Source organism: Fusarium fujikuroi, chromosome FFUJ_chr03 (assembly GCF_900079805.1).
Source record: "Fusarium fujikuroi IMI 58289 draft genome, chromosome FFUJ_chr03".
Classification (NCBI taxonomy): domain Eukaryota; kingdom Fungi; phylum Ascomycota; class Sordariomycetes; order Hypocreales; family Nectriaceae; genus Fusarium; species Fusarium fujikuroi.
The window spans coordinates 830,468-855,245 of record NC_036624.1 but is presented as its reverse complement, the minus strand read 5'-3'; the positions used below and the strand labels follow the sequence as shown (position 1 = coordinate 855,245).

Genomic DNA, 24,778 nt, shown 5'->3' with positions numbered 1-24,778 from the left:
ACAGCCAGATTCGAGATCCTGTATTTTCGGGAGAACGCGTAACTGAGTCCCCGAACTTGCGTGATACCAACTGGTCTAGTTCTCAGAAGTGGAAAAGAGCGGAGGGAGCGAGGCTGCGGATTTGATGGTTCGCATAGTCCGGTTGTGAAAGTGTGGTTGGATCAATTGGGTGCCTGACAGCTCCCCCCTGTCTCAGTACTTGCTGGGTACTTACAACCGGCGGCATGAGAGTGGGACGAGGAGGTAGAGAACCGGTACCCACGCTCTGTGAAATCCGAAGCAAGTGGATACTCCTTAAGCTTAGCGTGTAACCCGGATACCTGTCGTGAGAGCATGGATGCCATCCTACAATCTTCACATTCGAGTAACAGTCACTCGGGCTCAGAAAGTTGGGGGACAACTCTAAGGGATACAATTGGATGATGTCCCTTGTTTTTGCCTGCCTGCATATTTGGAATGTTTCCTGTGTTTCCTTCTTGAGACTTGTTATCTGGACACAGCATGCCAGCATTGAGGGCTTGACAGAAGCAGATACGACCGCATGTGCTCCTAGGGCCAGAAATCGACTGCTTGTATGCGACTCTCCCTGACACCCGGCGGTATCAGTAATCACCCATCTCATCGCTGCGATAGACTCCACATAGGCTGCACATGTAGCACAAAGATCCACGGCCCTTGCATAGATCCGAAAAACACAGTCCCCAGCCTGTTATCTTGAGATGTTGACGTGCGACGTTACAAGTGATACTCACGTTATTTGGAATTATTAATCGGGTGCACAACAGAACAGCCTTGATATAGAATGTCTGGATATAATTAGAAAGGAGCATTGACTTGATAAACGAGTTTGCTGTTTGGTATACGAAATGCCCTTTGTTCTGATGTTGATATGAAGTCGTTGTAGATCGTGGGGTCAAGTCTTGGTTGGTACGGCCCGCCGAAGCCTCCACTGACGATCCGCCCCACCGTCAGTGGAGTGGACCGCCGCATGGTACTTGCCCGGCCCCACTTGAGCGAGTCTTGAGTCTTCAGCTCATTGACGCTCACACGAGCCACAGTTCAAGCCACAATCCTTCCGTATTTGCGACCCTTGTACTGCTCCAGCCGGTGCTCATCCTCCCACAATCGTCCCCAACAGAAGAATGTGTTCAACAGACACGTCACCGATCTTTTTCCTCTTTTCCAAACTCCAATCTACTCCCATGAGAACCCCCAACTTCTTGTTTCAAAACATATAGCCCGGTTTGAACCGGCCAGTGTCATATCACCATGATCGGCACATCATTCGGTGAATGGGTCTTTATCCGTTTATCCATCGCCTTCTTTCGCTACACGCCTCTAATTTACATCTTTCTCATCCTATTCCTCCCTCTTATCCAACCTGTGTCCGTCGTTTTTCCATTTGCGTGTGTCCTGCTAGCAGCGTTGTTGGCAGAAGTCGTGTTCTATCTATTTATGTATAGGCCATACCTACAGCGGCTCAAGCGGGATGCAGCCCACCCACCAGCACTATCGCGCCAAGACCGAAATGCCCTTTTTGAGCGATGTTTCGGAAATGTGCCGTCTTTGGAGATTTATCTGAGATGGTGGTTCCTTGATGCGGATCCCAAGGAGATTCGGAGGGGGAATGTGAGAGAATTCATATTATGGGCTTTCTTCGAGAGGGGGGATGGTTCAGGGTTGGTGGATGATGAGGAGGCGGTCGAGGAGGAAGTTGAGCACTATCTGAGCCTTGTTGAACAACGACTCGGTCGAAAATTCGAGGAAGGACGGGGCCACGTCAAGAGTCTTCGTCTCACGATTGATGGTATCACGACAACGTATCGAAGCCTTGTTTGGTATATTATTGTCTTCTTCCTTGACCAGGCCACCCATCTTGCCTTTCGCTGGCACGGATTCGACTTCCATCGCCGGCCTCGCTCATCTGCACTTCGTGTATTCCCGCCACGGCCCCAAGAGCTGTTTCCTGGACCCAAATCTCCGTCCACGCGACTGAGTTACTGGCACCGTCCTCATACAGCTGAAGACAAGCTTCCTGTTGTCTTCTTCCACGGTATCGGAATAGGATTATGGACATATGTTCGTTTTCTGGCAGGTCTTCACAAGACTGGTGACGGAAACGGAAGTGTTGGTGTCATCGCCCTTGAGATATTACCCATCTCATTCCGCCTCACCCCAGCTATTCTCGACAAGGCCGAGTTCCTGGCTCATATGACATCCATCCTGGAACACCACTGCTGGCACAAGTTTGCCCTGGTATCACACTCTTACGGTTCCGTTCTGACAACCCACATGCTCCACGAACCAAACTTCCAACATCGTGTGCCCTCGGTTGTCCTCATCGACCCTGTGACCATCATGCTGCATCTTCCTGATGTAGCGTACAACTTTACTCGACGAAAGCCCAGGAGGGCAAATGAATGGCAACTGTGGTATTTCGCTAGCACCGACCCGGGAGTTGCGCTCTGTTTGGGCAGGCATTTCTTCTGGCGCGAGAATATCCTTTGGAAAGAAGATCTCTTGGGAACTCAAAGTGACGGTCATCATGCAAGGCACGTTGCTGTTACACTGTCTGGCCGCGACCTCATAGTCGACACTACAGCAGTTGCAGAATATCTGGGCGTTGATCTTAGTTCCGGTCGTAATGGCATGGTAGCTGAATCGCACAATGGCGTTGAAGTAGTCATGTTTCCGAAACTGGATCATGCGCAGGTATTTGATGACCGTGTGAGTAGAGAGTCGGTGATTCAGATGGTTAGATCGAGATGCGCAAGTTAGTGGATGGTATCTCAGGAATAGCCGGTGAAATAGATCGATATAATGATGAAACTGCGTCGTCATATGCTTCAATTCTTTGTCTGTATCACATCGCCACCCCATTCTGTCAAGTCTGCGCGGATGGGAGTTGAACCGCTTTGGATCATGAGCCATTGAACATCTTGGTCTGTGTCGTTCTTGACCTGATGTTCGATCCAGGCGGGGACAAAGGCAAAGTCTCCAGGTGCAAGATCATGGTGTTTCAATTCAGAGTTGACAGCCTCATTCACGATAAGAACGCCATTTCCTGAGACGGCGTATATGATAGTGTCTACAAACTCAACATCAGCGTTTATCCACAGTAGACGGGTTTAAAGGAGGTTACCTTGTTCACTGTTGTGTCTAACTGTGGACTTGGAATGAGGTCGTGTTGTGAGAACTGACGTGTGAGTGATAAGATTGAGACATAGATCTAAGACAACTTGACCTACCAGTTACGCACATATTTTCGCATTTCCCGACAACAGCAGGACGTTCAATAACAGGGCCCTCGACAGTAGGGTGCGTTGGTTCCAACTGTTTGGCGCGGGTGATGTTGGCAGAGGCGGGCATTATCATCGGAAGGATTTCCGAGATAAGCGGTAACAGCGAGCTCATCATCGGCGAGCTTGGATATGTTCACAATATTCAAAAAGATGCGCGATAGTATCAAAAGATAAATCACAAAGAGATAAAGATGTATAGGAGAGCAAAGTGACGTGACGTGGGCGGCGAAAGACGAAGGTATTCCCAACGGGAGATGACGTCGCTAGAATGATAATTGGCTAAGAGAACAAGTCTGCCAGTAACGCAAGAGACTCTGAGGTCCAATGAAGGAGATTTAGAATGATGCACTATTGAGCGATGAGAGAGAAGCGCGTGACCTGATGATTTGGGGGTAGATTTGGTGTTTCGAACCTGGGGGGAGAGTGAGGACAGCGACAGTGCAGGCGTTAGGCCTCAAGCGGCCCAGCCACCGGAGCTAGTGGCGCAAGAGTCCTTAACGGGGATGGAGATTGATAATGCATGTTGATGGACATGGGGGGTTTTGAACAAGTGTGACTGATTTTAGATATTGGAATGGCATTTGTCTTATTTACTATTCTTTCTTATATTCTATTGTGGCTTGCTTGCTGCTGTCTGAGTTGGTGAATGGATGCTCCGTACGTCGGCGAGTGATTGATCAACTCCCCACTTCCCGTATGAATCTATCTATAGCAGGGCAATGTCGTCAACGAAATATCCCGATACAACAAAAGCCATTACACAAAAACGTACTCTCCCAACTCCTTTGTGACCGAAAGTGTTAACTCGTATTTGTCTCTCTCATGGCCTGATCAGAATCGAGTTGTTCCGTTCTAGAGTCGGCATCGCCTGCGGCTGAACTCCGCTTAGCTGCATTAACTCGACTTCCCCCATCATCATCACCGCTGAAGCTGCTAGTCCAGACCCTCTAGACCATCCACCCTCGACTCATCAGCTCGCCACCCCTGCTTTGGACCCGGATCTGATAAAAACAAGGTATATCCAGCATTTTATCTGATTAAACTCATGAGATAGGAACAGCCATCTTTAACTTGACTTCTCAGAAGCCGCCACAACATGTCCTCCAGTGAACCCCAATCACCACTGTCTGAGCCATCATCAGATCCATACCCAGGGCCTCCTCTTCTTCTAAATCTCCCTCCTGAACTCATTGACAACATTCTTTCTCATCTTTCACCCTACGACCTCTCCGCCATATCCGCTACATGTCGAGATCTGCATAAGCACGCTCTCTCAGATGTCCTCTGGTACCCTCTCGTTCAAGAAAATGTCCCAGGCGTCACTCTCACAAGTCCCCGGCCCTGCGACAGCTATCATGAGCTTTACGTCGCTCACTATCGTCTTTGGTTCCTCCCCAGACAGAAAATCTGGTTCTGCGATAGAGATCTCACCGGAAGACTCATGATCGTTCGCTATGATCCTCGGCGGGGTTGCATCGAGGGCTATCAATTGCTCGCGAGTAGAGACCGGCAAATACAGCAAAGTTTCCTCGGACAAGGCGACGTTTTGATCAATGAATTCGATCCTAAAGTCAAACTTCATCTTGATAAGCCTGTGCTGCAGTTTCGCGTGGGAGAACGGGCGCCGGAGGATTTTCTGAGTCGACCTGGTGCCAATCGCTTCGCTGATGAGATGCCCGTGACTCTTGATGACAGAATCGATGCTCTGTTTAGCAATTTCATGTTAACATGCGAGCTCGATCAAGAAGAAGCCCAGCAAAACCTCAACTCGACTTTCCCATACGGCAATATCTGGCCACCGCCTCATATCCCTTCAGACCACCACGTCTCGGGTAGCAGCACGCAAGTAACAGCAGAGGGCATCTTCGTGAAAACACCGTCATCCCGGCCTCGGCGCCGCGAAGAAGTATCAGAGCGGTTTTTCCGTATCCGCCAATGGATGGAAATGGCGGGCGGTTTATCCCGAATCGGTATGGCAGCTGGTTTGGGTGGGATATACAATATGCTAAGATTATCACGTACCGCAGTCGACGGCGGGATACCCAACGTTCACGTCGGCGAGGAGCTCATCACGTACTCCACCCTCGATCCGAAGTTATACACGCCGACTGTGTTGAAGCCGTGGAGGGGAATTTGGGTCGGCGATTACAGTACCCACGGTTGCGAGTTCTTGCTTGTACACCAACCTGACGATGAGACGAGCGCGACGGATGAAGAACTCGGTCTTGTACGACGAGATTCCGAGACTGATGAAGCGTGGCAAGCGAGACGGACTGAAGGGCGGACGTTTCAGGGACGACTGGAGGCTATCAAATTAACTGGTGATCCCAACGTTCCGCGGGGAGAAATTACCTTTGTAGCTGATGACATTGGGCCTGATGGAGTTGTAGACGGTCCGCCGGTAGATCCTTGCTTCCAAGGAATGAGAGCGGTTCACAGCAAAGGACATATTGCAAATACAGGATTCGCCTCAGGTAAGATTTCATGCAAAAGTCCCTTATCTCACTTAGTCTAGGCCTCAAAATGAGCTTGTACTGACGAAAACAGACCGGTACATTGAGAGTCAGCTTATATTCGTCAGTCACGATCGGCTTGCGCAGCACTGGGTTGGGTTTGGACACATAAACTACTTTCAGAGAGTAGACATTGATGAGTTTCTGAAGGTGTAATATTGCCTTGAGAATGGAAATAAGATGATCCTCATAGAGTCAACTTTAATGCTTAGAACAGAATCTCCGGCTTTGATATAGTGGTACATGTCTACACCATGCTTAAATTGTGGAATAATGGTGTGAAAGCGGAGTGTTGGGTTTATGGTTAATGTATTGTGCAAGTACTGTGTCTTGCATATTCTGAGCATCCCAACAACTCTACCTCACTTTTAACGCAATTAAATGACAGCCAAATATTGAAGACTTTATAAAAATCGATTTTAATTCACTTCATAATCATATTCTAGGCCATTCAGATGCAAATTTTCAACATTTCAATTCCAAGTTACTTACCCTAAGGTGAGCACTTGGAGAAAATCAAGATGGAGCCAAACTTTGATGCCATGTATTTCTAAGGGTATCAAGGAATATTCCAGTATACGAAAAACCATCGGATTCGATTCTCGGATCGTATGTGGGTGATCATGATTTGCATAGATCATTGGCGTCTTGCATCGCCCTCGCCCAGAAAGCCCTCTCAGGCTGGTCCCTGTCCTGCAAGGGTTCATGTGGGCACGAGGCCCGACGCCGTGGACGCATTGCATGGCTCACTTCGGAGAGCTGTTGTTTTTTATTTTTGTTTCTTTGTCTTTGATTACTTGGACTTGTTCTTCTGAGCCTGAGCCTGCTCGTAGATCCAGTCATTAAGACCAGCACGGTTTCTACACCTCATTAGCCTCAATCCCGTCATCGCAGCACATCTGAAACTTACCGTGCAATCTCAAGAGCGTAAAACTGCATACGAGGGACAAAAATCGTGGTATCCTCCTCATACTCAACGTCGGGTCTATCGCGCACCATGGTACCAAAGTTATAATCGTCGACCTTCTTCTCATACGCCATCATGAACTTTCGCCAGCGCTCCTTGCCGGCCTTGCTCTTCATCTCGTCCTCATCGACCTTGGCGGCGGGGTCGAACTCGGGGAAGTCAGTCTTGAGGTGCTCCATGATCTCGTCGTCGATCTTTGTCAGGCGGAGGGATGAGCCCTTGACGCGCTCGAGGATGGACCAGTAGGTCTGCATGTGCTGGACGACTTTGACGGCGAATTGCTTCTCGATCTGGGAAGGTTGTTAGTTTTCGGAGGGTCGTTTCAGATCGTGGGGTAGGGTGCGTACATCTTCGTTGTTCTGGGCGTTCTCGGCGTCGAAGTTCTTAGGCACGGGGGCGCCGGCCATGTTATCGAGGGGATCCATGGTGAAGTGTGTGTTTGTTCGTCAGGATTCGCTTGATGGTTGTGTATGGGTTTGAAGTTGAAGGTAAAGTTGGGCAAAAACTTGAACGTGGGGCAATGATGATGGAGGGGCAGCCACAAAAAGAAACGAAGCATGATATCAGCGCATAGTGCTTGCGCTTGTTAGCACTGTTTGTCTACACGGTGCATCTGGTGCCTGCTGGAACATGGTAGACATATCTCGTGATGACTACAATCTGCCAAACATGTTGTGGTTTCTATCAACAACCTCGCCTTCTATTTGATGCTTTGAGTCATATGACTCATGCGGTGTTGTTGCTTGCTGATACCATTGTGGCGATTGTCTAGCCCTACAGACCACAGTGAAGGCTCCGACGCAAAACACTTACACCAATTCATTCACCACCAAAAAGGGTATCCCCAAAGGCATCAAATTTGATACGTAATGCAAGCAAACGTATTGTTTCGGGTTGTCATAATTACTTCCTGATGGTTTGTCCTGATATCACCGTCTCTTTGCTTCAGCCCTCTGTTGTCTAATCGCAGTGCTACTAATCTTCGTCGCAAAATCATCCGTTTTGCTCACTTCGCCATCACCAACCTCGTCAGCATCCAGAACATCAATCTCAAACACTTCGAGTGGCTTCCATCCCTTCTCAACCCTACGATCGTTGATTGCTTTGCCTCCACTACGTGTCTCTGCAGAAACAACAATTGCGTCTGCATCTTCCTCGTGAATTGGTGGACCAAATGGATCGCGAAGTATAATGCATCGCACCTTGACTCTTCCGTCGCGTAGAGTGGCAATTGCTTCGTCAGGAGTTCGTTCTGTTGGTGGAGATGTAGATACTGTGTCGTAATCGAGAAGCGTGGAGAGGAATGAGAGGACAGTCTGTGAGCGTTCATCCCATGATTGAAGCTCTTCAGCGTACTTCTTCTTGACGAGAAGCTCGTCGCTCGATATACCCACAACGAGAGTGCATGTCTTGTCAGAGTCTTTTGGCGGGATGTTGAGAAGGAGGACGCTTGCGTGAAGCAATAATTTGTGACCTGGGTGAAGATGATCAAACGTGCCGCCTAGACAAACCGTGTTGAAGCCCTTTTGTTGCTCTTTCGGCGACAAACTCGATTCCGCCGTCAAACTGATTCCACCTTCGATAGCCACAAGTTGGCTCTGAGTAAAGGTTTGCTTCTTCTCTGCGAGTTTGAGAAACGAGGAGAGCAACTCATAACCCTCTTCACAACTGGGATGGTAAACCGCTTCCCATGGTCGAACCTTTGTCGCAAACGCAGCCAAGTCCAACACAGCCGTACAATTCGCCTCGAACCCTCCATCAAAATCTTGTTCGTAGCGTCTTCCCTTCTCATGGTCGATCAGAACAATGCGCACATCCACACTCCCATTTCCAGCACCGACGTCAACGGGAATATTCTCCTTGGCGCAGATGACGGATGTAAGAGTGTAAAGGCCAGCAAGGAGGTACTGGGCATTTGTCCAGGCGATCCTCTTTGAGTTGGGAGATGAGCCGCTGAGGAGAGGAAGTGCGAGGCCAACTATGAGAGTTTGGGGAGTTGGTGACTGTTTGAGTTTGGTGAGGACGGCTGTTAATGGTGAGCGATAGGCAGCTGAGAGTGTTGATGCGGATGGAGGGCAGGGAGGAGACGGTAGGAGAAGAAGTGATGGGGCCATGGTATATTTAACTTCAGACAGTTGTAGTTGGCTGAGTGATTCTATTCGTGCAACGCCAAAATTTGGTGAAAACAAGTGACCGATCCGAGGTTTGAAAGGCCCAAGCAAGAATGTCGTGATGTTGATATTGGTGTCGCAGGCCGAGGTACTTTACCCCGCTAACGTCATTGTGTTTACTTGCATGCACAGACCCGCTTCATGAATGAGCATGTAAAGGACAAACACCACTTGTTTTGCTTTGTATTTGTAAATATATCAGCAGAGTTTCCTTGCAAAAACATGTGTTGGACCAGTTCAAGTAAAAAATCAATCAGTTTGCACGTGGCGCACAGTTGACTTTGCTTGATTGCTAGCAAGAACGAGCACAACTGCATAAATTGTTGGGTTTGGCAACAATTGCAAGGGAACACCTCCAACTGTCGAAACACCAATGATCATTTCTTTGCTACGTCTGAATTCCAGGCATCAGTTTATGTAAGCCAGGAACAAGTATAAGAAACCTAGTTCTCCCCCTTCTCAATCGACCACTCCAACTTGCATCTTAACATTCTGGTCATATTTGCTTCTGCAACGCCTTTGGAGACCTAGACTCACGTAGGGACCTGGTATCTTCTAACCAGATCATTGTTGACTCAGGGGCAACACAAAAGCTCAGATTCGAGCATGCTGCAGCTCAGTATGTTGTCTTTTGTTCCAGGTTGGCTTTCAAGTCAAGTTCAGCTTCTATAGTGTACAGCCCAATACACTTACAAGAGGAATTTGTAAGTTGATGTCTTTCAAGTACTCATATTGGTACTTATGGCAAGGCCTTCAAATCACGGCTGACGAAACAACTTGACAAGAAGCAACAAGCAGCTAGAAGGCATCATAAGATAACCTGGTAAGAACTTCTAACACTAAAAGGTAAGAAATAAACCCTCCCAGCACACTTAAATAGCTAACCCCTTTTATATACATGAATCTGTCGACAGCACTACATGAGTCTAAAGAACATACAATGCTTCAGAATCTGGCTGACTTGCAAGATTGGAGAGCGCAGTATATACTACTGAGACAAGATGATGCAGTCTATGTCCCTGGCCTATCGAAATTTACCAGTCGAACTCATGTCGAAATACCTATCTTCCCTGTCGTCTGCCTGAGATCATCTTGGTCTTAGAAATATTTATTACAGAAACACATTACAGCAAATAAACATTACATTAATTGACACTGGGAGAAAAAACAGAGTTATATGTAAGTTCAAAAGAACAGTTGAAAATTATATGGGACACAGTGGTGGTGCTTGTCGAGGATGGGCTGACAGTGCTAAAGACTGTCAGAAGTGGCAGACTCAACAACAATGATTCAACATACTCTATTGACGTACCAGTGGAGTTACAGAGAAGCATTAGGGTTACGAAATATATAAACCCCAAGGCTTCCTCCCTATCTGAGTTTGTCCTCCACAACAAACTCACATCTTGTAAAGCTCCAGAGGGAGAACAAGGACACGATGGACCAACAAAACATGATGGAAATGAATATTTCCATGCTGATTGGCATGGTACGAATGGTGAGTACTTATTAAACTTGGAAAGATTTGACCACTGATTAATTGCCCAGCTTCTATACATCATCCAAGAACAGAATGGAACAATCAAAGCCCTAACGCGGCGAGCCCAGGATCTCGCAAGTCAGGCGTAGTAAGTCTCTCCCGACAATAAAGTATATGCAATATAAAGCTAATGTATTCTATAGCGCCATGAGGTCAGAGATTGCCCAGCTCCGAGCTGGGATCGTCCCCGGCTTGGATGCTGGGAGTGAGGCTGTGGAGGAGGGGCCTGAGACCCTAGACATACTCCTCCACGGTCTCGATGTTACCTACCAGCTCCCAGGAGATAGAGAGGCACCGGAGGACCAACAGCAATAGATAAATCGCCCTAATTTTCTAACCAATACAAAACTTTGCGGACACAACAAGCCTTCAATTGCGGAAACACCCTGTGATAGAAATAACGACACAACATCCTGAAGGTTAACGTGATCAATATGATCAACTAAATCTCACCCTTTTAGCAGAGATGGTAGCTTTGGCATCTAAATGACCGAAGGGAGCTACTGTAAAGAGAACCTTGAAGATTTGGAAGAGTCATGTACCATTACTACCAAGGAATATTGGTGACACCAGTTCTGTATCTGGGTGTCAAAAGTGTTGGTAAACCAACTAGAGTAACATATTTACTGGCTGCGAGCAGAAGTTAAGTATGGATGTCTCGACCAAGAAAAAGTATTCAGTGCTAATAGCTTGTAAACTAGGTGTGACAGGAGATTTTAAACTACCGAGAAGCAAGTGTAACAGATTTGTATGCTTGGAGCAATGGAGAGGCCCGAGACCCCTGACACACACTCCTTCACAGCCTCAACGTCAACCACCAGCTCCCCAATGATGAGGAAGACACCGAAGAACTAGTCATGGCAGAAATGCCAGACAATACTAGAGAAAATAAGAGACGGAGATGCTGAGCCGGACGTTTTACCCGTCCTCGATGCTATGGAAGAAGCATTACAAGAGGTCGTCGTTGACCCCAAGGAGATATATCAGCTCAACAATGAATGGAGTTCAAACGGACATGGATGGACAACCCCTGCACAGATCCGACGGAGGCAGCAGAATAATAGCGCCGCACAGAAGGCAAGCCAGAACCTAAGTAACCCACCATGCCGCATTCGCAAAGGTACCCGACTGCGGGCCATGTTGAGCATGACGGAATCATCGACCATCCTGACCAATCCGCAATTAAACACCATAGTCTGACTTCTCCAGAAGCAGTAGAGCTCAAGAATGAGCCTGACCACGACTGGGTAGAGACAAAGGAGTCTGAAGAGTATGATGAGCCAGGGGAGACAGAGCTCTCCACTCACCGGGCCTGGCAGCTTTGGGATCCATGGCCATAACAGTGACGACGAAGATGACAGCCAATTTCCTTGAATAATGGGTCAGGTACACCAGACGTCACCTATCCGAGCAAGTAAAGAGAATCGAGAATGAAAGGCGAGTTTCAGCTGGCTCAACACCTTCACAAGTATAATGTTGGCTAAGACATGTAGGTGTCTCGAGGCACAAGATCATCGCCGAGCTTGAAAGAGGAAACATAAACTAGGAATCTCCATGCAACAATGATATAAAAGTTGCACAGGACGTGAGTTCGTCAGCCCTCGTCGCATGAACACCCGATAACCTTATCCTCCATCCCGCTAGCTTTCCCCTCAAGAGCCTCTCACAGTTCGACATATGGCTTCAAAAAGAACCGGGAGATATATATATAAATAAATATTGTCTATGGCAAATCAATCCCCATCCCGCTGCGAAACCCCCAGCCGGTTGCAACAAGCTCACTCGGCTCGCGATCACCTTCTCCAGCCGCAAACAATCAGCCAGCAAATGCATTCTATAAGATAAAATCTTGACATATACTCACAGCATCACATTCGACTCTCAGTGAACTTGGTGTCGACCACATTAACCACTTAATAGAGAACCGTGCAGATGGTGGCCTAGCCTATATATGTGACCTGTATCAGAAAGACCTGGATCTAACCCCTCCCAACGAACGCGGTCCCATGTTGAAGTGGTTGTTAGCGGAGACTTGATATCGACGAGCCCGCCGCTGCAAGTCACACTTACTCTGTACGTTTACTAGAAATTTTTCAAGACAGTATATTATATACGCTCAACAATTCCCTCTTACTTTTCGAGTTCAGAAGAGGAGAAAGAGGGCCAGATATCATCGAAAATGGCCACATCTATATAAGAAAAGTGTTGCTGCCCGAGGCGAGAACTTAATGCGGCAACCTCGACACATCCCTTTGCATGCTGGAGGGGATCGCAGTTCAGCTTTCGAACTCCGGCATACAAGACAAGTATACGTTTTAATTGGGGGTAGATCAACATTGCTGGCAGCCTCTTTGCTGGAGCTCGCAGTGTCAAAGGACCAAACGAGAACCAGATGATGTGCTATGTCTCGCGAAACAACTCGTTGTTTCTACTCAGGGAACTACACGTATTACGCCTGTCTAATGAAGGGCGTAAGCGGGATGCGCCAGACTGGCGAGATACCCCCGTATCTTTGCTCAGTCTTCTACCTCTCTGTGTCACCAGTATATGTACTGTTAAGCATTCTGCCATGCCAATGCCTCCAAGACCCAGAACCGAAAGGAGAGTTTATGACATACTTCGTATGGTTCATGGGGTTCTTTCGAACAAGTTTATGCTTCAATGGCGACACTATATATAAGAGACTCTGAGCCGCACTTGACTCGAGTATTATAGCATATCGACGTGTTAAGAAGGAGCCAAAGGTTGGCCTGGCAAAGAAATTCACAACCGACCAAAGCCCGACGAGATAATCATAAAGTGAGAAGCATTTGGCCTGTTATTAAACACTTTCACTGATGATCTAGATGGTGACGTGGGTAGGGATGAAGGTCATGTCCAGGTGCACCTAGTTGGAGTCCCCACCAACAACCGATCAGAATACATGCGAGATGGCAACCTCTGGGGTGCTTATAAGCTATCCCGCGGTATCATCACAGTAAAGATGATTTTTATGTGGCATCAGCTTATTGACTCCCACCAGAACTATATTGGAAGTCTCGCGATGCTCACAAGTCGAAATACCAGTAAAGCATACAGATACATAGTTTTCCCTCACCAAGATATATTCTGCATCCAGACAACAGAGTGGAAACCCTTACCACAGCACTTCAGGGTATAAGCACATCGTCGGTGGTAAGGACACCCTCAACAGGGATCTCGCTGCGCATAAGGACTCTGCGCTGAAGCAAGGCGACGCTAAACCCAAATTCATAGGTCCCTTGCTCAATCAAGTGTTGATGCCAATCAACACAACGTTCAGTGAACCACCCACCTACCTTTCCCACCATCATCATCAACATGCAATGGTCAGTAATCACGGCAAAAAGACAGATCAGCAAGAACATACAACAGCGGGGATTCGCTGGTCGTCACCGACCCAACTACTAATCCGCCGGTTAGTGGCTTGACTATGGGAGAGCAGACGGGATCCCGTATTTTCCACTACCTATGGTCGTATGTACTAAAGTTTCTGTAGGCTCAGATTATACCCTTACCCTCCTATTGACTCGTTGAGTTTACGATGCAGAACAATGGCATGCAACTGCGGACAATTCCAACGTGGGACCTTCACAAGATCCTTCAAGTCGCAATCACAAAGCGACCTGGAGTAGGCATCGGGGAGAGCACAGGGCAGAGCCGACTCAGACTGGCCGTTGCTGCTCGGGTATGACTCGTGACTGAGAACTTAAATCAACAGAGAGAACTTCGGGTCTTAAGACCCTGTCTACATATCTACACAGGAAGCGCAACATGTCGACTGGACAACTGGCTACCTGGTGCCATGGATCTATATTGCAAACTTCTATATATAAACCGCGTCAATCCTAGCGGGCATGAGCGCCGGAAGACTAAACAACGGAGATGACATGGACGACATGGATTGTCATGAGAACACACTATACGGAGCTCTATATACCAGCTGCCAAGCCGCCTCGAAACCATCACTCGCTCTCATCCATGAGTAATATGATGCTTGAAGCTCTAGTCCAGCTTCTGCAGAGAAGAACAAGCGATTAAGATAAAATCCATAGAATCTACGACATGATTCAGTAGATAGGGTCTTCCTATCCCTCTTCGCTTGAATCCTGAACGAGCACAATCTTCTAACAACTCAGAGGTACACTATCTCCTCGACTGAGTCAAGAGATTGGAAGAGGAGATTACACTTTTCAACCGAGAAAAACAGCCTACACCCGCCGAGCCCACTCCCGCTGCTGAGCACGACCCGGACGTTGAAATGCCAGACGAGCCCGCCGAGCCGACCGCTAAGCCAGCACCCGCGCCTACTGAGCCTACTCCCGAAGAGTCCTCTAAGCCTGCCTCTAACCCCACGCCTACCCCTGCCGATATCGACATAGAACTGACCGACGACGATGAGAGCCCAGATGACGACGAGATCCCAGAGGGCCAGTTCCTTACCCCTCCGGCTATCGTGCTCCCATTAGGGCTCGGTACCACAAACACCATAGACGCCAAGGCATAGCAAAAGGGAGAACCAGTGCCACCCAACGTCACCCAACCCTAGTTCATCCTAGAAGAGGAATTTTTTGACCACCCGGTCGACCCTACTATTCCCAACACTAAGATAGAGAAATTCATCGGCGAGCATGGCGATGACAGCCTGTAAGATAGAAAGAATAGGCTATTCAGCGAGAACGGAGAACTCGAAGAGACTGTCGTGAGGTTAGGCATCCCGGTCCATGCTTCTTTTCCTAGATAATTAGACGGACCTTGCTTTCAGTGATCTGGAGCTCCGACTCCCTCAACGCCTTCTTCAGTTGAGAGTACGATGAGTAGAGAGGAACCTTTCCTCGAGTGGCTTCTTGCAAAATCCCCAATCCTCGTGCCGGCACTTCAACTTGACCACGAAAGAGAACCTGATATAGATCTTCCTTGTAGACAACCACCCCACGCACAATTCAGAAGGATAGGGAAAGGGTTATCTTGGTAGTGGACGATCCCCTGCTATAAATATAACTTACCATGAGAAAACCAAGATCAGAGTTGGGATGGTTCTATATATATTATGAAGAGGCGGAGTAGTTCATCTTCACACAGGCGTCATATGAGGCTCAACTACCCCATCTGTTCAAACCCAAACGGCGCGGGGAGATACCCTTACATTCATCGCCCAGTTGCCCACAAGAACTCGACGAGCGACGCATCGCTTGACACAAGAACTACAAGAGGCTTACTACCATCTCACCAACCATGCTTCCAACGAAGAATAAGTCCAAAAACAAAGACTTGAGTGTTGGTTGGCGTCGTTATTCAACACATCACTGTGCTATATTCGCAAGCTCATGAAGAAGAACCAGATTCTGCTCGGAAGAGCGAGACGAAAGCGGCGAGCCCATCGAGAGGTTCATGAGGAGAGACAAAATATACGCTAAGATCGTGCCGTCAATCGAGAACCTTCTCATCCTTTGGATCAACTCCGAGTGACTAGGTATTACAATCGCCCTCAATATCGCCAAATTCCAGAGTGCTGTTCAGGAGGATCAACGAGGCGAATGACATCCTATTGAGAACAGCAGCCGACGAAGATGGTCGTCTCATCGACAAAGACGACTTCAAAGAGAAAATGCACAAATATTGCTCAAGTTGTTGTTTCCGTCACAGCAAGACACTCAAAACACTTATAGGGAGCCAGCCATCCCCTCGACTTTCCTTATCCCACAAGACTTCACTCATGTCGAGTTTACGAGAATCCACCAGCAAAACTTTTTCTGAAATATCATCAAGTCTCTGTCTGTCAATACAAACTCGACTCCCCACCACAACGAATTTCACTATTTTCTCTATTCCTGCCCTTCAAATCTAGGAGTGTCACCCAGAAGTGAGGGGCAAATCCTTGCAATGGTGCTGCGGACGAATGTTTGACCCCACCCCTTGTTGCACTGCATGAGTCTGAAGATCTCAGAAAATGGAAAAGTAAATTTCGAATACCTTCTTTAAGAAACTCGAACTGGAGCTATAGCAGACGGAAGCCCACAACGCGGCCTTGAATCACAGGCGATACATGACAGACAGCGCCAGCTATTGAAGTACCCCCTCTGCAACTCTTGTAAACGAGGACAATTTCCTATTTATATCATGATCGAATTATCTTAGATGCCATTCCTCGCTTCTCCGCAAAAGGTCCAGCCCCTTGTGCATGAGTTCAAGGTATATTGTAAAGACAGGCACTGGAGCGGCAAATTTCCTACTCGTCGAAGCATATTTGAGGCGAAAGCATTTTAAACCTTCAAACGATGCGACTCCTTCTGAGTATATATTTCACAAGCGAGCGATGTGAGGAAGACATGGTCTAGAGTCATCTCCAAGTACGTTTTCCCCAGACATTTCATGATGATTGTAGCTGACCTCGTCTCAAGAAACGCATCGACGCTTGATGTCCTACCGTATGACTAGGCGTATGAGCTTCCCTAGAGAGAAATAGATCAGACAATAGTCGTTGTAGGAAGGAAAAAATCGCTTCCCTTCTACTCAATTCGATCCCGAGGGCGAAAAGGCATGCGGAGTCGATGATAAGCTGGTCATGAAGGATGCGGGATTGGGGTCGGTAATGGCGATAAAGCAGGATGATACCGAGGTTAGTATGGGGGTGAGGGTTCTCGGGCTTGCTTCTTTGTTACCATGAACTCAAGTTCTCGACTGAAAGCAGGGAGGATAGCTTCAGAAGGTCTTGAGAAATTATTATAGCACCGAAAGCCGTATTGATATAGTATAGACTTAGGTAAACTTAGGCAAATTTATCACCAATTTAGTACGCCTTTAGGCTAAGTTAGTATGCTAAATTAGCTCTCCGTCACCATCTTCGACAAGGTCGTCGTCATAGCAGTAGTAATTCGAAGCCAAGTGATTGCCATAATGTAATGAGAGACTTAGGGACATTGACCCAGGGCTAGAGGAGTAAAGGCGAGGGTTGATACTTGAAGTTGAACAAAATTATCCTTGAATCCGGTACAGATGTATACTTTAGCGTATACTTCTTGTAGTTTGGGGACCACCATGTAATACATCGCCGTGTCACGAGGTTTGATGAGTTTGCCTCATGCCACTGTAGGAGGACTTGGGCTTAATGCATTCTGCAGAGCTAAATGGATCCCATTGGCATTGGGACGCGTCTTGAACCTGCAGTTTTTGTAACAGTCGAGTCGCACGGAAGGTACGACTTGGTTTTGGGGTCTTGCTCTTGGCCTTTCCCGATGGAATAGCCGCCATCGCAAAGGCTCAGGCCACCCCGATTACCGGGCTTACAAACAAGCATGAGCAGCTTGCTACAAGCAACTCAGTCTCTCAAGTGATGGTTGGATTCTCTCTCCTCAAGTAAGAGGCCAACAGACGTTATCCGTTCGTAACGTTTCCTGCCTTGTGCTACAAACGATGAGCACAAACGGACAAGAGCATCGCGAAGGAAGCAGTTGACAGTTGCTGTACTCTTCCAACTTCCGACGATCCCGAAATCAATTTGTCATTTAAAAGAGCAAAACCAACCATCAACTCAAGCAAACCGTTTCGTCTCGCGAACCTTGGCTACTTCACCCGTCGAACTGGCAGTGGCAACACACTCGCCAACATCAATCGGCCCCTCGGCAGCCTTCCAAAACCCGATGCAGAAGCCTATCAAAAACAATCAAGTCAATTTTCCCAATCTTCCCCTCTCACGCAGTGCATTTTTCGCCAATAATTTTCGTGCGGGGCCGAAGGCTGAACAATATCAACAAGAACAATACTAAGCCCCTGGCAGCAGCCTCGTCTGTGCACACACTATCACAACACTGACCCTTTGATATTGTTCTTTGTCACCCCAAATACTTGGATTTAGTATCGCAATGTCGCCTCAATTACTTCGAACACTTCTTCAAGTGTTTCCCCCTTAATCTCAGCATGATACTCCATTTCCACATACTTCAAAAATGGAACAAGACGTTAAATCATCGTGGAAACAGCTCTTTCTCTTTACAAGACGATCACACTCTGGCGCTTTAATCGCTGCCTTGCTTGCGGCTGGCTTCTCAGCAGGTTTCAAAACCGTTCTGTCCGTCATTCTCGGAAAAGTCTTCGATATTATCGCCGGCTTCGGGAATGGATCGCTTAGCGGGGATGAGGCCCTTTCGCAGGTGGGAAGATGGGCATTTGTCCTCGTAGGACTCGGTATTGGCAATTGGATCGCAAGTACAGCGTTCCTTTCCCTCTGGGTCATATTTGGAGAGTTGCAGGCATGTAGTGTTCGGCAAGACATCTTTACAAGTCTTCTCTCTAAGGACATGGCCTGGTTCGACTCTCAATCCGAAGGCATCTCAAGTCTTCTCATCAGAATACAGACGTAGGTATCCCTCTTCTGCACTCACACATGACTAACAGTTAATAGGCAAACTCGTGAGCTTCAACTCGCATCCTCCCAGGTTCTCGGCCTTCTCGTTGGCGACATCATCACCTCAATCGCTTCCCTCGGTATCGCCCTCTACTACTCCTGGAAACTCACCCTCGTTCTCCTCGCAACTCTCCCAATCTCAGCTATCGTTCTCTCACTGGCGACAAATCGACTTGAACCCGCGATCCAAGCACAGAAGCGTGAGCTCGCAGTCGCTTCCAAATTCGCCGTTGCTTCAATCACAGCCATCGATCTCGTCAAGGTCTTCAACGGTTACGATCAAGAGGTCTGGCAGTACTACCCCGCTGTCAAAGCTGCAGCGGAGCAGTATCTGATCCAAGCACAATGTAATGCTCTGCAAATGGGCTACGTTGCCTTCTGGGTCGTAGCCATGTTCGTCGTCGGCTTTTGGTATGGTGTTGTGCTCGTCAACAACGACGGCCTTGCCGCTGGCAGTGTTTTGACAACTTTTTATGCAACACTCGCGGCGTTTCAGGGCATTGAAGCTTTGATGCCTCAGTGGCTGGTTCTTGCCAAAGGTATGTCAGCCGGCAGCTTTCTCTCCAGTATCACTCGGAACGTGAGGAACGGGGAGATTGTCAAACCGATGACAGGAGCTTTACGACCACTGAGTTGCAGTGGCGATATCGAATTAAAAGACGTAAGTTCTGCCAATATTGATAAAGATAATGGCTGACTTTAGTAGGTGTGTTTCGCATACCCCTCAAAACCGGCACAAAAGGTACTCCACGATTCCAGCTTCTTCTTCCCCTCGGGTGAGATGACCTTTATCGTCGGAAGAAGCGGCTCCGGAAAGAGCACATTGGGTAACCTCATTGTCGGGTTCTATGAGCCCCTGAGTGGAGACGTCTATGTCGACAACAAGCCCTTGCGGGTACTTGACAGGCAATGGATCCGTGAGAACATTACCTTAGTCCAACAATCCAGCGTACTATTCAACGAGAGTTTCTTCAAAAATGTAACCTTTGGGCACCACGACCCTGCAAGAGCAACGCGGGCCGAGGTGATGCGAGCTTGTGATGCAGCATTGCTTCAGTCAACGATTGCAGGACTTCCTGAAGGTCTAGATACCAATGTCGGGGCCGATGGATACAACTTGAGTGGTGGACAGAAGCAGAGATTAGCGCTTGCCAGAGCTCGACTTAGAGACCCCCCAGTGCTCATCCTGGACGAGATCACAAGTGGCCTCGACCAGGTCAGCCGTGTGCTCATCATGGATGCGATCAGGGCATGGCGACGAGGGAAAACAACCATTATCATCACACACGACGTCGCGCAAATCGACGCCGATGACTTTGTCTACGTGATGGACAATGCATCCCTTGTCCAAGAGGGTTTCAGAAAGGATCTGGATATGCAGATTGGCGGTACGTTCGCCACCCTCGCATCTACCGCATCAGAGGAACCAGACACGCCGATAGATATTACAATCGACTCTCCAAACTCTCCTCTTTCACCCCTTTCCCCTTTATTTCCCCCTCCCGGCAGAGCTTCGCGGCTCTCACAAATAGTCGTTGGAGGATTAGAGTCTTTCAGTCCAGCCCCGACAAGCGCTTCTACACGATTGACTCTAGGCACAAATACAGCAGCCGCTTTCCGCATGCGGACAGCCCGAGCTTGGGAGATGCAACCCCTTACTGTGGCTATACCCGAACCTGAGCCTGTACGATCAAAGTCCGCCGCCGACAACCATCAGATGGCCAGTTTCTACGACGAGAAGCACGACAGTACGCTGAGATCTCACAGCAGTCTGGATGGTATGGAAACTTCGTGCACACTGGTGTCGCTCGACGAGCCAGAGTACGTGTTTGGTGGGGCTGAGCGTCCCAAGAGCATTACGAGACTCAGACAAACCAAGTACAACGACACGCTCGAGTCAGACAAGGTGGATGAAAAAGACAACGGGACTAAGGATCTCCCTCCGCCAATGCCTCTAGCTTCAATATTGAAGACGGTCTGGCCAGCTTTAGGGCGTGGGCATCGGTTTCTTCTTATCTTCGGAGTACTGACCTGCCTGGTTGGAGCAGGCTCCATTCCTGCATTTGCATATTGCTTCGCGCAGCTCCTGGGTGCGATGTGGTCACAAGGTGACAAGCTAGCAGAGGGTAAGAGATGGGCTATCTATCTCATTGTCATTGCGGTGATGGATGGTGTTTGCACCGGCGGCGGTCGATATCTCCTTGAGATGGTGGGACAAGCCTGGATCAACACCATTCGAGTCGAAGCTCTAAAACGAATCCTCCGACAGCCAAGAGCATGGTTCGATCGGTCGCGCAACTCTCCAGGCCGTATTAATGAGTGTCTTGACCGAAATGCTGAAGAGATGGGTAACATTGTTGGGAGATTCTTGCCCATCGTTATCACAGTCACCGTCATGATCATTGCTGCTGTTGCTTGGGCGCTCGTCATCTCCTGGAAACTCACCCTCGTCACTCTCGCGCCGCTGCCTGTCGTTATGGGCGCAGTCAAAGGCTATACCATTATCAGTGGAAAGTGGGAGGCGCGCTGCAACAAAGGGGCCGAAGATGCGAGCGCGACTTTGACTGAGATCTTCCTCAACATCCGAGTCGTTCGAGCTCTCACTCTAGAACGATACATGGGTGCCAAGTACATGAAAGCAGTGAGACACACCTTGAGCCTAGGACAGAACAGGGCAGGGTACACCAGTACACTGTATGGACTGTATCAATCAGTCAACTACCCCCTTACAGCACTTGTGTTCTACTACGGTACCGTGCTTCTGGCCTCGGAGAAGGCCATCACAGCAACGGCCGTTGTAGCAGTAGTGAATCTGCTTCTGTTCAGCATGGGCACGGCGACGAGTATTCTTAGTACGATACCACAAGTCACGATGGCCCAGTCAACCGCCGCGCAGATGTTGGGGTACGCCGACATGCCTTTAGTACCAAAAAGCGAGCCTCGCGGATACTACACACCCAAAACACCACTCCCAGTTCGACTTGACAATCTCGGGTTCTCATATAAGATAAGCTCGAAGAGACCAGTCTTACGAGGGGTTTCATTTGAGGTGGATGCTGGAGACTTTCTGGCGGTTGTTGGTCGGTCAGGCTGCGGGAAGTCGACGGTGGTCTCGCTAATGCTGGGTCTTTATTGTCCCACCAAAACCGAAATCCTCAGCACAAGGCCACCATTAGGCTTCAATGGATATTCCTATGCGCACGTCGATATGGAGCATCTCCGATCAATGATGGCATATGTGCCACAAACGCCGTTCCTCTTCCCAGCTACCATTGCAGAGAACATCGTATACGGCTTAGGCGAAGTATCGCACCTCCGTCAGTTTCCTAGCATTCTAGCTGCTGCGAAGGCGGCCGGCATCCACGAGTTCATCACAACCCTTCCGGATGGATACAATACTCGAGTCGGCGACGGAGGTCAAGCGCTTTCAGGTGGACAGGCGCAGCGTCTCAGCATCGCGCGCGCACTTGTACGCAAGCCTCGTCTTCTTGTGCTGGACGAGCCTACGAGTGCTTTGGATGCAGAGAGCGCAGAAATTATTCGGCATACGATGCAAAAGATTGCGAAGAAGTCAAGACGAGATATGGCTATTGTGGTGGTGACGCACAGCAAAGAGATGATGGCAATTGCGGATCGGATTGTTGTCCTGGAGGATGGCGCCAAGGTAGAAGAGGGAACGTATCATGATTTACTGCAAGCAAGAGGTGCTTTTGCGCGAGTGGTTGGAGACTCAATATGGGAGGGCGGTAAGGAATTTAATTGATTGATCTTCAGGGGCATTTGGATATTGTACATATAATTCTTCTTAATCTTATGGAGTCGAGAGCCTCCCCCACGATTCAAAGTTAATGTGGGCCCATTAAAGTCAGCCTTGAAGACTGATTTGATCGCCGCTTGATTGATTAATAAGCCACTAAACCGAAAAAGGTCACGGGGATACAAGTGCGACCCTAAAACGTCCCGAAGATTCCAACGTCGTCGCCATTTCATCTCATCGCCACCTTGTAACACCAAATACTCTTCATTCACGTGTCACCCCATTTGCCATATTCTTTATTTACAGTCAATCTACTCGTGTCGCAAGCTAGTTTTGACTTACCCGAGAGCGTCTCACAAAGCTGCAGGGCTGACGTTGTTTCACTCACCTTTTCTCACTCATCCTCATATTCACATTTCATCCACTTATATAATGACTGCACAATCACCCCCCAAGCGCAGAAGTCGCTTATCTTCAAACAACCAAGATCACGATGATGCAGCACTCAAGGTCCATCCTCCTTCTCCATCTCTCTCTCCCTATTGAACTTCCACTTACATCCCTCAGGCCCGCCGCGAACGTAATCGCGAAGCCCAAAACATCTTCCGCCGCCGTCGCCAAGCCGCCGAAGCTGCACAGGCCCAGCGCGTGCGTCGTCTCGAGCAGGTAGTCGAGGAGATGAGCTCCGTCTTCATGTCCTTCGTGGACGAGATGCTCACCACTGAAGCTGTAGTCAGAGCCCAGCCGAGTCTTGTTGGCAGTTTGAGGAGAAGTATGGAGAGGATTCTGGAGCTGGCGCATGAGGTTGTCGGGCCGGAGGAGGATCTTGTGCTGATGCCGAGGGAGGGGGAGGATAGGAAGCGTGGAGGCTCTGGTTCGCCGGAGAGTGAGCAGAGTGAGACGACGGAGGATTCTTCGGGTTCCATGGCTGTTGCTGTGAGAAAGACTCAGGTTCAGACGCTGACACCGCCTACGTCGACGGTCATGACTTCAGTTTCTACGCCAACTCCACCATCTTTATCGACATCAGCGCCATCTTCACTCTCAACACCGCCGTACTTCAACTCTCAGCAAACACCAATGGCCAAATCCTTCAACTTACCAACATTCTCACTCTCGCCTCAGATCTTCGGCAACGGCTGGCTCGGCACAACCCCTGCATCACCCGGCGATCTCGCCGTCCCCTCATCCACACAGCACTCAGCATTCTCATTCCGCCTCGCCTGCGACATACTAACAATAGCATGCCACCTCCTCGTAAACTCACCGCCGCCCTACGAAATGTCAGCCTGTGAATCGCGCCTCTTCTGCAACACCCTCAAAGGCCGCGCCAAAGACGAGATGCTCACACGACTACGCTGGCTTATTGGTCCGGGTCGACATGAGATGTATCGCGTTATCGATCTACCGTATGGACGATATGGACAGTATGTTTATTCTCGCGCGGAGCTCAACCCTTCTACGGTGGAGGACATAGAATGGCCGTGGCCTACACGACCGGCTGGAACACGCATCGATCACTTCACACGATTCTTCAGCGTTGTTGGAGTTGAGAAGCAACTCCTCGCACTTGGCGCCAGGGTTGTGGACGCTGAAACTATGGAGCTCAATCTGAACAACTCGCCGATGCCGAATGTTGGACACGCTGTACCGAAACAGCCCGAGAGCTGGAGTTTCGTCAATTGTTTCTCGTTTCCCACCGAGCCAAAATCTGGTCCTGTCACAGTGCGGGTGAGTATACCAGCGCTTATAAAGTCGCTCGCTACGAGATCGCTTTGTTTGATGCGGGGGCCGGGAATACCGAGGTCCGAGATTGGGAGTGCGATTGAGGAAGCCATCATCAAAACAGGATGAGCACACGATAAAAAAGTTTTATGATTTAACGAGATGAACACACACAAAAGGATTGGATCGCTCTGAAGGCATTTGGAATTGGACATTGTAAAAAATTCGGGGTGGAAGCGTTGTTATTATGGCCTAGTAAAGCGACCTGTATATTGGTATCTCGAATCCCTTTATCTGTCATAACGTCGTAATCTGTCATTTACAAGAACACAGCACAGGTCTTTTCCTTGACAACCTGTCTACTATATACCCTCCTCTTGA

The 24,778-nt window shown here is 48.7% G+C and overlaps 10 protein-coding genes and 1 non-coding gene; 7 read left to right on the top strand and 4 right to left on the bottom strand.

Moving 5' to 3' along the window:
* Positions 1-1,269: 1,269 nt before the first annotated feature.
* On the top strand, positions 1,270-2,778 carry FFUJ_02411 (uncharacterized protein; the record flags this gene model as incomplete). The annotated part of the gene is made up of 1 exon (XM_023574137.1): positions 1,270-2,778. One exon carries the CDS (start codon positions 1,270-1,272, stop codon positions 2,776-2,778), a length of 1,509 nt encoding a protein of 502 aa, XP_023427549.1.
* Positions 2,779-2,846: 68 nt separating this feature from the next.
* Positions 2,847-3,369, bottom strand: FFUJ_02410 (uncharacterized protein; the record flags this gene model as incomplete). XM_023574136.1 has 3 exons in its annotated part: positions 2,847-3,088; positions 3,143-3,196; positions 3,249-3,369. 3 exons carry the CDS (start codon positions 3,367-3,369, stop codon positions 2,847-2,849), a joined length of 417 nt encoding a protein of 138 aa, XP_023427548.1.
* A 1,029-nt stretch (positions 3,370-4,398) lies between these two features.
* Positions 4,399-5,971, top strand: FFUJ_02409 (uncharacterized protein; the record flags this gene model as incomplete). XM_023574135.1 has 2 exons in its annotated part: positions 4,399-5,776; positions 5,850-5,971. The coding sequence occupies 2 exons, from the start codon at positions 4,399-4,401 to the stop codon at positions 5,969-5,971; spliced, it is 1,500 nt and encodes a 499-aa protein (XP_023427547.1).
* A 637-nt stretch (positions 5,972-6,608) lies between these two features.
* On the bottom strand, positions 6,609-7,207 carry FFUJ_02408 (uncharacterized protein; the record flags this gene model as incomplete). XM_023574134.1 has 3 exons in its annotated part: positions 6,609-6,675; positions 6,726-7,072; positions 7,130-7,207. The coding sequence occupies 3 exons, from the start codon at positions 7,205-7,207 to the stop codon at positions 6,609-6,611; spliced, it is 492 nt and encodes a 163-aa protein (XP_023427546.1).
* A 504-nt stretch (positions 7,208-7,711) lies between these two features.
* On the bottom strand, positions 7,712-8,896 carry FFUJ_02407 (uncharacterized protein; the record flags this gene model as incomplete). Its single annotated transcript, XM_023574133.1, has 1 exon — positions 7,712-8,896. The coding sequence occupies one exon, from the start codon at positions 8,894-8,896 to the stop codon at positions 7,712-7,714; it is 1,185 nt and encodes a 394-aa protein (XP_023427545.1).
* A 1,495-nt stretch (positions 8,897-10,391) lies between these two features.
* FFUJ_02406 (uncharacterized protein) lies at positions 10,392-10,808 on the top strand (the record flags this gene model as incomplete). XM_023574132.1 has 3 exons in its annotated part: positions 10,392-10,451; positions 10,502-10,581; positions 10,637-10,808. 3 exons carry the CDS (start codon positions 10,392-10,394, stop codon positions 10,806-10,808), a joined length of 312 nt encoding a protein of 103 aa, XP_023427544.1.
* Positions 10,809-11,596: 788 nt separating this feature from the next.
* On the top strand, positions 11,597-11,867 carry FFUJ_02405 (uncharacterized protein; the record flags this gene model as incomplete). XM_023574131.1 has 2 exons in its annotated part: positions 11,597-11,763; positions 11,813-11,867. 2 exons carry the CDS (start codon positions 11,597-11,599, stop codon positions 11,865-11,867), a joined length of 222 nt encoding a protein of 73 aa, XP_023427543.1.
* A 2,007-nt stretch (positions 11,868-13,874) lies between these two features.
* Positions 13,875-13,990, bottom strand: FFUJ_scaffold04.rrna9. The gene has a single exon (XR_002792840.1). It is a non-coding gene; the product is annotated as a ribosomal RNA (ribosomal RNA).
* Positions 13,991-14,055: 65 nt separating this feature from the next.
* Positions 14,056-15,018, top strand: FFUJ_02404 (uncharacterized protein; the record flags this gene model as incomplete). XM_023574130.1 has 2 exons in its annotated part: positions 14,056-14,199; positions 14,680-15,018. The coding sequence occupies 2 exons, from the start codon at positions 14,056-14,058 to the stop codon at positions 15,016-15,018; spliced, it is 483 nt and encodes a 160-aa protein (XP_023427542.1).
* A 3,439-nt stretch (positions 15,019-18,457) lies between these two features.
* Positions 18,458-22,678, top strand: FFUJ_02403 (related to STE6-`Full-size` ABC transporter responsible for export of the `a` factor mating pheromon; the record flags this gene model as incomplete). XM_023574128.1 has 3 exons in its annotated part: positions 18,458-18,867; positions 18,913-19,576; positions 19,622-22,678. 3 exons carry the CDS (start codon positions 18,458-18,460, stop codon positions 22,676-22,678), a joined length of 4,131 nt encoding a protein of 1,376 aa, XP_023427541.1.
* A 426-nt stretch (positions 22,679-23,104) lies between these two features.
* On the top strand, positions 23,105-24,526 carry FFUJ_02402 (uncharacterized protein; the record flags this gene model as incomplete). XM_023574127.1 has 2 exons in its annotated part: positions 23,105-23,182; positions 23,240-24,526. 2 exons carry the CDS (start codon positions 23,105-23,107, stop codon positions 24,524-24,526), a joined length of 1,365 nt encoding a protein of 454 aa, XP_023428769.1.
* Positions 24,527-24,778: the final 252 nt, after the last annotated feature.